The sequence below is a fragment of the Pseudophryne corroboree genome, chromosome 2 (genome assembly GCF_028390025.1).
Source record: "Pseudophryne corroboree isolate aPseCor3 chromosome 2, aPseCor3.hap2, whole genome shotgun sequence".
Taxonomy (NCBI): domain Eukaryota; kingdom Metazoa; phylum Chordata; class Amphibia; order Anura; family Myobatrachidae; genus Pseudophryne; species Pseudophryne corroboree.
In genome coordinates this window covers 324,908,629-324,923,385 of record NC_086445.1, presented here as the reverse complement: position 1 = coordinate 324,923,385, position 14,757 = coordinate 324,908,629, and the positions used below count along the sequence as shown (strand labels likewise).

General features: G+C 43.6%; 1 protein-coding gene across 3 annotated transcripts in view; it reads right to left on the bottom strand.

The window, feature by feature from the left end:
- NDFIP2 (Nedd4 family interacting protein 2) overlaps positions 1-14,757 on the bottom strand; it is a 216,316-nt gene that overhangs the window by 127,578 nt on the left and 73,981 nt on the right. For 2 of the 3 annotated variants that reach the window (XM_063952999.1, XM_063952998.1), the window contains exons 3-4: positions 13,754-13,878; positions 1,985-2,044 (exon numbers count right to left, since the gene is read on the bottom strand). In XM_063952999.1, coding sequence (XP_063809069.1) covers positions 1,985-2,044; positions 13,754-13,878 — 185 coding nt within the window. The remainder of the gene's footprint in view (positions 1-1,984; positions 2,045-13,753; positions 13,879-14,757) is intronic. The other variant, XM_063953000.1, reaches the window with a different exon arrangement.

Sequence of the window (14,757 nt, the reverse complement as noted above, 5' to 3'; positions counted from 1 at the left end):
TTTGGATTTTACATGCTCTGTACTATGACATTGGGCATCGGCCTTGGCAGACTACGTTGCTGGCATTTCATCGTCTCGGCCATGACTAGTGGCAGCAGCTTCAGCACGAGGTGGAAGTCGATCTTGATCTTTCCCTATTTTTGGAACCTCAACATTTTTGTTCTCCATATTTTAATAGGCACAACTAAAAGGCACCTCAGGTAAACAATGGAGATGGATGGATACTAGTATACTTATGGATTGACGAGCGACTGCCGACACAGAGGTAGCTACAGCCGTGGACTACCGTACTGCGTCTGCTGCTAATATAGACTGGATGATAATGATATAAAAAATATATATATATATCACTACTGCAGCCGGACAGGTATATATTATATAATGACGGACCTGCTGGACACTGTCAGCTCAGCACTGCAGACTCCTAAAGTAAGCTACTAGTATCAAGAAGATAGAAAAAAAAAAAAACACCACGGGTAGGTGGTATACAATTATGGATGGACGAGCGACTGCCGACACAGAGGTAGCTACAGCCGTGGACTACCGTACTGCGTCTGCTGCTAATATAGACTGGATGATAATGATATAAAAAATATATATATATATATATCACTACTGCAGCCGGACAGGTATATATTATATAATGACGGACCTGCTGGACACTGTCAGCAGAATGCGTTTATAGAATAAAAACACCACACGACGAGTGTTTAACTTTTTCAGGCAGACAATCACAATATACTGGTGGTCAGTGGTCACTGGTCAGTCACACTGGCACTGGCAGTGGCACTCTGGCAGCAAAAGTGTGCACTGTTAAAATATGTACTCCTGCTATAACTGCTCCCCAGTCTCCCCCACAATTAAGCTGTGTGAGCACTCAGCACAGTCAGATATACAGTATTACATAGATGATGCAGCACACTGAGGGCACACTGAGGCTGAGCACAGATATGGTATGTGACTGTGTCACACTGTGTATCGTTTTTTTTCAGGCAGAGAACGGATTAAACTGGTGGTCACTGGTCACACTATCAGCAAGTAGTACTCCGTCCTAATATGCTCCCCAAAATTAGTAAATCAAGTGTCACTCTCTACTCTCTCTCTACTCTACAGTCTAAACGGAGAGGACGCCAGCCACGTCCTCTCCCTATCAATCTCAATGCACGTGTGAAAATGGCGGCGACGCGCGGCTCCTTATATAGAATCCGAGTCTCGCGATAGAATACGAGCCTCGCGAGAATCCGACAGCAAGATGATGACGTTCGGGCGCGCTCGGGTTAGCCGAGCAAGGCGGGAAGATCCGAGTCTGCCTCGGACCCGTGTAAAAAGGCTGAAGTTCGGGGGGGTTCGGATTCCGAGGAACCGAACCCGCTCATCTCTACTAAATACAAAGGATAGTGGTGATAATATAGGTTGCAGAGGGACACTAATGTCTCACCCACTTGTGCCATCTGCCATCTTTCGCTGGATAGGACAGCAGATCGGCAGGTGAGAGTGTGAAAAGGTAGTATTCCTTTGAAATAAAAGTTATAGTGGTCACTGGAGGTCCTGAATTTGGGGGGGGGGGGATGAAGTATGGTCAAATGGTTTAATGGTTGTAGTCTCCTAAGCACTACACATATACATTAATGTGCTATTTGAGCTCTCAAGAACTCTAAATAAATGTGATTCTGTGTTTTACAGATCAGGAATGTTTTTTACTATCCTGATATTTTAATACGAATTATGTGTTGTTCAAAGAACAGAGGGGTCATCTTTTAAAACTTGTGATTTGACAACTCAATGTATAGCGTATAGATCTCATTATACTGAAGGAAGAATATGGAATATATTAAACAGTGGCATGACAAAGTACAGCATTACCATGCAGCAATGTATAGAGGACAATTTATCACGCAAGATCTTAACAACAGAGGGAAACAGGAAGAAAGTTCACATCTCAGCATGAAACACATTGATATCAAAGTCTAAAATTGTTCCATACCTCTGAAGGGCTGAGGAATATTTCATCAAACAGACTTCTAGACTCTCTAATTTGGCCGTGCTTAGCATGAAAAACAAAGACACAAAACAAAGACTGAAGCAGAGGTGTTAGGTCATTGACCAAGAAGAAAGTAAACATTTTTACAAGTTTTTTAGCCTTTAATTTCACAATCAAGTTAAGGTTTACAAAAATGTGAAAAGAATTTGATAAAGAAAATTATATTGTAGATTCACAAAATATCATGATGGTAAGCTTACATACCACATAGCGACGCCACAAAAGTGTCATCATAGAGAATGGATAAGAATAGATACTGAACTACAGTACATCTCATACCCTAAGGCAGAGGTAGGCAAACCATTGATCGCGATTGGCTGATTGACCAAGGATACTTGACCAACTGACTGAACCGGACGTTCTGCAGCAGCCAAGCAGAATCAGGCTGATTCCGTTTGGCTTGCTGCGCCAATCTGAGGCAGCCACGGCCTGTTGACAGCATAACCAAAAGGAAAAGACTATAAATTTGATCACTGAAATCACTACACAGTGTTGTTAGCTAGTGACCATGTGCACAATATCATGCATTCAATGGCTGTCAAAACAAAATCTCCTCCATCCCTATTATTAACAGGCAGAATACTTTTTATGATGGTGCACTGGCAGGTTAAAATATTGGCATAAAGAACAAGTACTACTACTTCTATACCTCATAATAATAATAATAATAATAATAATAATAATAATAATAATAAAACAAACTGAAAGAAAATTCCAAAAGCACATATCAAATGGAATAATGTCTGTGAAGTAGAGTACTACAGAGGTCATGTATACCTTAACTAGTTTGAATGAACATATGATTTGGCCCGACTCACACACACACACAAAAAAAAAAACAACTTCCCTATTTTGTGTCAGTAACATAGAACTAGCAAATGTGTTTAAACTAAATTATGGCTGAACAAGACTCACTCTAGCAGCTTTCATGCTGCATTTGTAAAAGCTCTAAAGCACAGAGGCTTCATCAAACGCTGCTCATTATCTCCCACTAGAGGAAAGTATCTCATACTGTGTAATTGAGCTAGTGCGACATACTGAAACTGTCGAACACCACTTCTTGTGTGCTGACATGGGCTCATAGAACAAGATAGCACTAAGTACTGTTCTCTCACAAGACATAAAACATTACAAGATAACAGAGTTGTGTGCTGCACAACTCCAAGTGAGTCAAGGGAAACATACACATACACACTGAGTATAGAGCTACACCTATGAGACATAACATTAAAACCACTGACATGACAAGCCTGTCTAGTCCTATCCCACAGAAGAACTACTTTATCAAAAATTGCTGAAAAAGTTCATGCTGGCTATGATAGAAAGGTGTCAGAACACACAGTGTATTGCTGTGTATGGGTGTGCATAGCCTCAGACTAGTCAGAGTGCTATTGCTAACCCTTGTCCACAGCCAAAAGCGCCTACAATGGCATGTAAGCGTCAGACTATAAAGCAATGGAAGAAGGTGGCTAAATCTGATGAAACACAATTTTCAGTTACATCATGTGGATGGCCAAGAGCGTATGCATCATTTACCTTTGGGAAGAGATTGCACCAGGATGCACTATGGGGAAAAAATACAAGCCGCCGGAGGCAGTGTGATGCTCTGGGCAATGCTGTGCTGGGAAAACCTTGGGTGCTGGCATTCATATACAATCTCCCTAAACACTGTTGCAGACTAAGTGCACCCCTTCACGGCAACGGTATTCCCTGATGACAGTGGCCTCTCTCAGCATTATAATGCACCCTGCCACATTGCAAAAAGTGTTCAGGAATGGTTTGATGAAAATAACCAGCATTTTAAGATGTTGACTTGGCCTCCAAAATCCGCAGCTCCCAATTCGACTGAGCATGTGTCGTTTATGCTGGAAAAATAAGTCAGAGCCATGGAGGCCCCACCTCGTAACTTACAAGACTTAAAAGTATCTGCTGCTGACATCTTGATGCCAGATACCACCGGACAACTTCAGGCTTTATGGAATCCACTCCTTAACAGGTCAGAGCTGTTTTGGCATTGCAAGGACCTGCACCATAACAGACAGCAAAACTTTGTTTTGCCTTCTAAATTATGACTGCTTTAAGAAAAGAAAAGAAAAAGTAAAACAGGTAGACTCTTTGGAATCGCACCAATGCCTGCATACCGCAGGGTATTACAATACCTCCAAAAAGGTAAACGGAAGTGTGGAAAGTGGATAATTGAAGTAATACAGATGTGTCCACTTACATCTAGCCTCCTGGTATATTAAACAGCCCTTCTAGTCATGCCATTCAGTGGCGTAACTTGGTAGCGCCAAGTGTTTTTTAGTGTGACTTTCCATTAAAATGCATCTCTTTCACATCGCTACAGATATGTCCTCTTACACCTTTGCTCCATGCGCTACAAGTCGCGTTACATATAATGCATGAGTGCTGTGTGACTCGGTAGCGCTGAGCATCTTTTACGTTTTTTTCCTCGAAAATGCATCTTAGATGCAAAGTAATGTAATAGGACACACAAGCAGCTTCTGCTGATTAAAATGATATGCAGCATGTCTATATTCTGTGTGTGTCTGCGACTGAATCTGTATACAAAATGTTATGCTACAGTGTTTTCATGTAAAACACTGTAACATAGCATTTCGGATGCAGATAGAGCCACAATTACACACAGAATATAGGCATGCTGTATGTCATTTTAATCAGCAGAAGCTGCTTGTGCATCCTGTTACATTACTTCGCGTCCAAGACACATTTTTGCAGAAAAAAAGGCAAAAAAGACGCTTGCCGCTACTGAGTCCCGCTACGGCATGTCGCGATTTAAAGGGCTGTTTAGTGTGACTGCAGCAAGGATGTGAGAGGACACATCTATATGCCAATAGGAAAACAAGCAGCTTATGCTGATTAAAAGGATATGTGGCATGCTTATGTATGTGCGACCGTGGCTCTATCTGCATAGATAATGGTACGCTATAGAGTTTTCCTAGTAATCACTGAAAAACTATTTTGTATGCAGATACAGTCACAGACGCACACAGAATATAGGCATTCTGCATATCATTTTAATCAGTATAAGCAGTTTGTGTGTCCTATTCGTATAGAGATGCATTTCAGGTGCATTTCTCTGCAAAAAAATATGGCCGACGCTAACGGAGTTGCACAGGACCTGTCAGCTCAATCACAGCAGGCAATTCCCGCTGTGTGGCGTATTGAGGCAAGATGTATAAAGGATACATCTGTACATTAAACAGATAGCTCACAATAATGCAAGAAAACAATGAACTGTATATTTTACCAGCCTATTCTACCAGTGTCAGCATCAATCTGTGAACAAAGGCTTACAAAGATTTCTGCTTTTTTTCATTTACAGTCTTTGTTGCTCTATAAGGGCTTTTGTTTCAATCCCAACTAGACAGAAAAAAAAAAAAAAAGGATTTTGATACCTACCGGTAAATCCTTTTCTCCTAGTCCGTAGAGGATGCTGGGGTCGACATCAAGACCATGGGGTATAGACGGGATCTGCAGGAGACATGGGCACTCTAAAGACTTTTAATTGGGTGTGAACTGGCTCCTCCCTCTATGCTCCTCCTCCAGACCTCAGTTATAGGAACTGTGCCCATGGAGACTGACATTTTGAGGAAAAGAATTACTTAACTAGTGGTGAGATATCTACCAACTCACACCCTCAACCATGCCGCACTCATGGCATTCAACATAACACACGCCAACAGGCATGAACCAATTTGCAGCAACATGCTGAAACTAAGATAACACAACTTGTGTAACTGTAATAACTAAACTGCAGGTAAAATACGCACTGGGACGGGTGCCCAGCATCCTCTACGGACTAGGAGAACAGGATTTACCGGTAGGTATCAAAATCCTATTTTCTCATACGTCCTAGAGGATGCTGGGGACGACATCAAGACCATGGGGTCTATACCAAAGCTCCATTACGGGCGGGAGAGTGTGGATGACCCTGCAGCACCGATTGACCAAACTTTAGGTCCTCATCGGCCAAGGTGTCAAACTTGTAGAACTTAGCAAATGTGTTTGACCCTGACCAAGTAGCTGCTCGGCAAAGTTGTAATGCCGAGACGCCCCGGGCAGCTACCCAGGATGAGCCCACCTTCCTAGTGGAGTGGGCCTTTACAGACGTCGGTAACGGCAATCCAGCCATAGTATGAGCTTGCTGAATCATATTTCTGATCCAACGTGCAATAGTCTGCTTGGAAGCAGAACAGCCAATCTTGTTGTGAGCATACAGGACAAACAGAGCCTCTGTTTTCGGTATACGAGCCGTTCTAGCAACATAGATTTTCAAAGCTCTAACCACATCTAGAGATTTTGAATCAGTGAATGTGTCAGTAACTACTGGCACTACAATAGGTTGGTTTATGTGGAAAGATTAAACCACCTTCGGAAGAAAATGTTGACGAGGCCTCAACTCTGCCCTATCTTCATGGAAGATCAGGTAAGGGCTCTTGTGAGACAAGGCCCCCAATTTGGATGCCAAAGCCAAAAGCATCATCACTTTCCAAGTGAGAAACTTCAACTCTATCTTGTAGCGGCTCAAACCAATCCGACTGAAGGAACTGCAATACCATGTTAAGGTCCCATGGTGCCACTGGAGGCACGAATGGAGGCTGGATGTGCAGAACCCCTTTCACGGAGGTCTGAACCTCTGGAAGAGAGGCCAATTGTTTTTGGAAGAACACTGACAAGGCCGAAATCTGGACCTTGATTGATCCCAATCGGAGGCCCGCCTCCACACCATCCTGCAAAAAATGGAGAAAATGTCCTAAGTGAAACTCTTCCGTAGAAGCTTTCTTGGATTCACAATAAGACACATATTTTCTCCAAATACGGTGGTAATGTTTCGACGTTACTCCCTTTCTGGCCTGAATAATCGTGGGGATGACCTCCTTGGGAATACCCATCCTGGCTAGGATACGGCACTCAACAGCAATGCCGTCAAACGTAGCGGCGGTAAGTCTTGGTACACGCACGGCCCCTGCTGCAGCAGGTCCTCTCGAGGAGGAAGAGGCCAAGGATCTTCTATGAGCAACTGCTGAAGATCTGGGTACCAAGCCCTCCTTGGCCAGTCTGGGGCAATGAAGATTGCTCGAACCCTTGTTTTTTATGATCCTGAGTACTTTTGGGATCAGCGGAAGTGGAGGGAAGACATACACTGACGGAAAAACCCACTGGGTCACCAGTGCATCCACTGCTACTGCTTGAGGGTCTCTCAACCTGGAACAGTATCTCTGAAGCTTCTTGTTGAGACGAGACGCCATCATGTCTATTTGAGAAACTCCCCAAAGACTTGTCACCTCTGCGAAGACTTCTTTGTGGAGGCCCCACTCTCCTGGATGGAGATCGTGTCTGCTGAGGAAGTCTGCTTCCCAGTTGTCTACTCCCGGAATGAATATTGCCGACAGAGCTTGTAGATGTTTTTCTGCCCAGCGGAGGATTTTTGTCGCCTCTGCCATTGCCGCTCTGCTTTTCGTTCCGCTCTGCCTGAGAAGATGTACCGCTTGTTGAAGGCCGTTGTAAATGGCTCTTAGTTCCAGAACGTTTATGTGAAGGCAGGCTTCCTGATGTGACCAACGTCCCTGGAAGTCGTCTCCCTGAGAGACTGCTCCCCAGCCTCGGAGACTTGCATTCGTGGTTACCAGGACCCAGTCCTGAATCCCGAACCTGCGTCCCTCTAGCAGGTGAGAGCTGTGCAACCACCACAGGAGCGAAATCCTGGTTTTTGACGACAGGATTAGCTTTCTGTGCATGTGTAGGTGTGACCCCGACCACTTGTCCAACAGGTCCCACTGGAATACTCTGGCATGGAACCTGCCAAACTGTATGGCCTCGTAGGCCGCCACCATCTTCCCCAACAACTGAATGCACTGATGGATCGACACACTCGATGGTTTCAATATCTGTTTTACCATTTTCTGGATTTCCAGAGCCTTTTCCACCGGAAGAAATACTCTCTGAACTTCTGTGTCCAGAATCATCCAGAGAAAATACAATCTTGTCGTCGGTTCCAACTCTGACTTTGGATAAATTTATGATCCAACCATGTTGTTGGAGTATTGACAGGGAGAGTGTGATGTTTTGTAACAACTGCTCCCTGGATCTCGCCTTTATCAGGAGGTCATCCAGATAAGGAATTATATTGACTCCTTTCTGACGAAGGAGGACCATCATCTCCGCCATCACCTTGGTGAATACCCTCGGCGCCGTGGAGAGACCGAAAGGTAACGTCTGGAATTGGTAATGGCAATCCTGAATCGCAAATCTCAGATAAGCCTGGTGAGGAGGATAAATGGGAACATGCAGGTAAGCATCCTTTATGTCCACCGACACCAAGTAGTCCCCCTCCTCCAGACTGGCAATCACCGCCCGAAGTGATTCCATCTTGAACTTGAACCTTTTTAGGTAGCAATTCAGATCTTTTAGATTTAGGATCGGTCTGACCGAGCCGTCCGGCTTCGGAACAACAAAGAGGCTTGAATTAAAAACCCCGCCCTTGTTGTGACAACGGTACCAGGACTATGACCTGGTCTTGACATAATTTTTGGATTGCCGCTGTTACTGCTTCTCTTTCTGGTGGAGAAACTGGCAAGGTCGATTTGAAAAATCGGCATGGAGGAACGTCTTGAAACTCAAGTTTGTATCCCTGGGATACTATTTGCAACACCCAGGGATCCAGGCCAGACAGAATCCAATCCTGGCTGAAGGGTTTGAGACGTGCCCCCACCCGAGCGGCCTCCCGCAAGGGAGCTCCAGCGTCATGCTGGGGATTTGGCAGAAGTAGGGGTAGACTTCTGCTCTTGGGAACCTGGAGCCGCTGCGGGCTTCTTTCCCCTTCCCCGTCCCCTACCTGCAAAGAAGGGGGAACCTCTCGTCTTTTTGTATTTATTGGGCCGAAAGGACTGCATTTGCGGGTGATAGGTCTTTTTTGCCGGTGCAGGCGCAGAGGGCAAAAATGTCGACATACCTGCAGTAGCCGCCGAGACTAACGCATCCAGGCCATCGCCAAATAAGGCCTCACCTTTATATGGGAGAGCCTCCATGTTTCTTTTGGAATCTGCATCCGCGTTCCACTGGCGAATCCACAACGCCCGCCTAGCCGATACTGCCATGGTAGCGGCTTGTGAACTCAAGAGTCCAATATCCTCCATTGCTTCCAGCATGTAGGCGGCAGCGTCCTTGATATTCCCTAACTTAAGGAGTATCTCATCTTTATCAATCGTGTCAATTTCTGATGACACGCTTTCTGACCATTTTTCAATAGCGCGACTCACCCATGCGCAGGCAATAGTGGGCCTGAGCAGTGTACCATTGGTAACATAAATGGATTTCAATGTCGTTTCCATTTTGCGGTCTGCCGGCTCTTTAAGAGAAGCCGTGCCAGGAGCAGGGAGAATTACCTTCTTTGTCAACCTGAAAAGTGCACTGTCTAACACAGGGGGTGACTCCCATTTTTTCCTGTCCTTAGCCGGGAAATGGTAAGCTATGTGAATCCTTTTGGGAATACGAAATTTTTTATCAGGATTCACCCACATCCCTTCAAACAGAGCATTTAGTTTGTGTGAAGGAGGGAACATGACTTTGGATTTCTTTTCCTTACATAAATAAGCCTTCTCCTGAGGTACAGGAGTGGTTTCTGTAACCTCATACACGTCCCTTATAGCCACAATCATATATTGTTTACTTTTTGCCATTTATGATCTATCTCTCTGGATTCACTATCGTCGACACAAGAATCAGAATCCGTGTCGGTATCAGTGTTTACATAATTTGCAAATGGTCTCTTATGTGACCCAGAGGGGTCGCCCGCATAAGGAATAACAGCATCCTGAAAAATCACATCTTCCACAGATTTTCTCCAGCATGCAGCCTTAGATTCAGACTTATCTAATCTACGGTTAATCAGATGCATACTGTCACGTATCTCTTTCACCCATGCAGGCTCTTGGTGTGCCGGTAGCGCCACCACATTACAACTCTGTGTCCCTAAAATGGCTTCCTCCGGGGAGGAACTCCCTGCCTCAGACATGCCTCACACGTGTACAGCACACTCACAGACACACTGGGACTTATTTTGGGGACAGACCCACAGTAAAATCTGTCAGAGGGACACAGGATAGGAGCAGCCAGTTCACAATCCCAGCGCCAGTACTGCCCAAGAGCGCTTTTAAATAGTAATATACACTATCAAATGCACCACAATCGCTTTTTGCCCCCCCTTAATAGCACCCTGTACTTGTCATAAGTGGAGGAGAGGACCAGCGTGTTCTCTGCAGCCTGAAGAGGGAGAGAAAATGGCGCTGAGTAGTGTGCTGGCTGCCTGAGGAAGAAGCTCCGCCCCCGCAATGGCACATCCTTACACTCATAAAATCACTAATATTTATACTGGCGGGGGTAGGGCTGTGCCAGCGGCAACTTAAGCCCCCTTTTAGCCAGTTTGAGGTATTTTTCTTGCTGCCCACGGTGCGCCATAACCGCGCCCCCCCGCGCCCTGCACCCTGCAGTGCCTGTGTGTGTGGGCAGCAATGGTGCGGTGCGCTCCCGCCAGCCGAGCCGCACCTCAGCCGTCACTTACTTGATAGAAGATCATTCTTCTTATACTCACCTGTCTTCTGACTTCTGGCTATATGAGGGGGGTGACGGCGTGCTGTGGGTGTGAGCATCTAGACACGGCTAGCGTTTAGTACCCTTCAGGAGCTAATGGTGTTCTGTCAGCCAGAAGCAGAGCCATGAAACTCTTTAGGAAGTTGGTTCTGCTTCTGCCCCCTCAGTCCCACGAAGCAGGGAGTCTGATGCCAGCAGATCTCCCTGAAAATAAAAAACCTAACATAAGCCTTTTCAGAGAAACTCAGTAGAGCTCCTCAGAGTGCATCCAGTCTGCCTGGGCACATTTCTAAAACTGAGGTCTGGAGGAGAGGCATAGAGGGAGGAGCCAGTTAACACCCAATGAAAAGTCTTAAGAGTGCCCATGTCTCCAGCGGATCCCGTCTATACCCCATGGTCTTGATGTTGTCGCCAGCATCCTCTAGGACGTATGAGAAAAAAGGATTCCCTTTGAATATAGGTGACTAATCAGGCACGGAATTTCAAGGTCATCAGCTAATGCAAGTCATCTGTATATGGCTGTCCTTCTGCACTAGGTCAGAAACTGCTTTTTATACTTCTCTTCAATTCTCAATTCTATGACACCAGCAAGATAAGGTGGAAAAGGTGGCTGCAGTATATAGAGGACTAGCTATGGCCAGCTCTTTGAAGATTTGTACATTGTGATCATCTGTAAAGAATTATGTTGAAGATAAAACGCACTGCATTGGCATCATAACTTGCCTCCACTTATAGAGTGAGAGGTTGCATGAACGATCCTGTATAAGTCCTGCTGGTGTCAGCTATCTTTTATTCTGAATTGCCACTATACTTGCAGAGCCCTTCTCACCAACAGAAGACAGAGGGCTTGGACCCAGACACCCACCAGAAACATTTGTACATTGCTCCAAGTGATGTTTGCTTGAAACGATAAGGTATCCTTGGGGGCACTATTCTAAAGCTGGGCATATACGATACAATTATCTGGCAGATGATCTGCCAGATCTGGCTGGTTGAAATGAAAATCTGGTAATGGATGAGAGCAAATGACAATCGACAATTTGCTCCCAAACACTGGAAAGTGGTCAAAACCTGTCTGTGATTTAACCAATTTGCTCTCACCCATTTTAAGGCAATCCCAGTTCAGGATTGAACAAAACCATCACAACGTGGTAAGAACAGTATTCTTTATTCTGTAACTTCTGATGTGGGGCAATCTAGTTAGCAAGAATATGCCTGAGAGAAGCACTCATACTGTGCCAAAAGTCTGGATGTAAACACACTTGCTAGAGTAGGTGTTTGTGTGCAGATCACTAATTGGGACTTTGTCCTGACATTTGGACATCCTTAGGTGCTAAAGTGTTGGGTATGTCTGACCAACGGTCCGGAGATCGCCGGTCACAATACCAATTTCAGAATCCCGGCTGTGAGATTGCTGACGGGGGGGAGCAAGCGCAATGAAGCCCTTGAGGGCTTGCTGCGTTCTGCACGCAGTGGGCTCGGTGGTTCGCAATAGCATATATTCCCACTCTATAGGTGTCGTGAATAGTCCCTGTTGGTCGGCATGCTGACCGTCAGGATGGTGAGGGTTCGGGATGTAGGTGCCAATAATGCGAGACCGCCGGTTACATAACTACATACCGTGCTAGAACATAAGGATTATTTCACTCCTTAAATTATTAGCCTGATCTTTTCTTCCCCTTCTTTAAAGGATCCCACAGCTGTACCATTACCAGCAAGTGTGGTCTTCTCATTATCCCTTATTGCTTCCCCTATTTTTTACTATTTTAACATAAATTGTACCATTCAGTTAAAAGGTATTGTGATATTTTCTGTTTATTACCTTGCTCTGATTCTCCTCCCGTAACAAAATCATCTGAAATATACATCTAACCATACTAGCCCTTTCTAGATCAACAGTTTGTCAGAGTGCTGGGTGTACCTCAGTAAAGTTTATGTACTCACAATGCACAGTTTAGGTACTCACAGTGCACAGTTTAGGTACTCACAGTGCACAGTTTAGGTACTCACAGTGCACAGTTTAGGTACTCACAGTGCACAGTTTAGGTACTCACAGTGCACAGTTTAGGTACTCACAGTGCACAGTTTAGGTACTCACAGTGCACAGTTTAGGTACTCACAATGCACAGTTTAGGTACTCACAATGCACAGTTTATGTACTCACAGTGAGTTATACTGCATGCTTACTTACAGCTGGACCCACTCACTCTGGGTTGCTCTCCACAGATAGCGTATTTAAGACAGATTTGTAGAATTTTGGAACACTGACATAATATTTAGTCAAATGAAATTGAAAGTTTTGATGTTATGTAATGGTTTTATATTTACTATATTTAATAAATGTATTTGTATTATCACATACAGTTGATTCACCTGTGTGAGTATGAGCAATCAGCACAGCTCTAATGTATGTATAAGGAATGTGCCTTTATTAAGCTATTTAACAGCATGTATGATCTCACACGTCCGATGTACAGCCAGGAATCCAAAAGTAGGACAACCTTATAGCTGTTTGTAGTAGGTAGAATATCAATTAGGCTTATTTTAAGAACAGAATTGTTCAGGGTGTGTGGTAGAAAAAGAAAAGAACACTACAAAAATAATTGCTAAACACTTCATAGATCTAAATGGGATCACATTCTGAACCCATCAATTCATTAATCTATGATTATTGGAATATTGTAGGTTACCTAAAGTGGAATGTTTCAGTGTTTAACTTGACGACTGTTGTAATTTCTTATTCATTTAGAAATTATTGCAGTGAGCTTATGAAATTCCGCAAAGCAAATAATACATCATTCCCTAAACTTGTTTGTAGTCCGTGTGTTAAGCCAATATAAAATGATAGCTACCATGTACATCTTCCTGTACTACGCACTACCAAGCCATGGCTTTTTATTTAGGTAAGAATGTTTTACATTGTTAATATCACACAGTTTTACTTACCCCGATAATTGCAGAACTATATTGTGATGTAGGAACACAATTCTATACTTATTAATACATATTGTCACTCTGAAACAGTTCTGGGCACTAGAATTGATGCTGGCAGATGTAAAAATAAAAATGAATAAAATAAAGTAAATATTCTTTGCTCACCCTCTGAGCTGCTTCAGCAGCTGCTGCCATCGCTGCCGCTTTAGCCTTCTCCGCCTCATCATAAGTTGGAAGAGTAGTTGCTACACTATAGGGAGGTGGTACAGGGTAGAACTCATTTTGTGTTTCTGTCAATGAAAGAACACCGTAAATATAGATTAATATAAAAAAAATTAAAAAAAGACAACTCAACCATACTGCAAATGGTAAAGAAACACTGTAAAGAGTTAGGGTGAGCAGATAAATAAATGTATGCCTGACCCACGGTGTATAAAATACGTGGTAGAAACTCAAGAGACAAAGACATGATTCAGGCAGGTAATTTAATATTTTAGATTCAAAACTGAAGGGATTGATTTATATGAATAATTATTAGTTATAAACGTATCATTGTTAAATTAAAATGAGATGCCAAGTGCAGAAACAATGTAGAACGTCTTCTATAACTGGACGGCCTACTAATCAAAACATTATCTAGATCAACTGAATAAGCCTTTTATGAAGCTTTATTGGAAGAGCCCAGCTAGTGCTGAAGAATTCTCTATTCACTAATGGTGAGAACATTTACAAAGGCCAGCCTAGATCTGTCAGTGTCATTTATGTACTGTATCATTAGCAACCTGTTTCCCAGTAATAACAGCATGAATAAAATAAATCAGCCTTTTTACACAAGCAGATTCCTACAATAGTAAAGGGTCTGCAGAATTGTTTGGTTCTTCTGCTCTTAGTTGAAAGGTTCTCCATCAGGAAAGCTTGATGACCAAGTTTATTAACCTTGCTATGTGTCATTATTATTATTATAAAATTTTATTTATAGGGCGCCACAAGTGTTTCGCAGCGCCGTACAAAGGACAGTACAGGGAGACAAAACTTAGCATAACAGTAAATAAATAACAAAAATGGGGTGCAGGTAACAGAGCACCACAATTCTCAAAGCATAATACAGCTTAGATGTTCTAATTGTAAAGCGCAACGGAATATGCTGCGCTATATAAGAAACTGCTAAT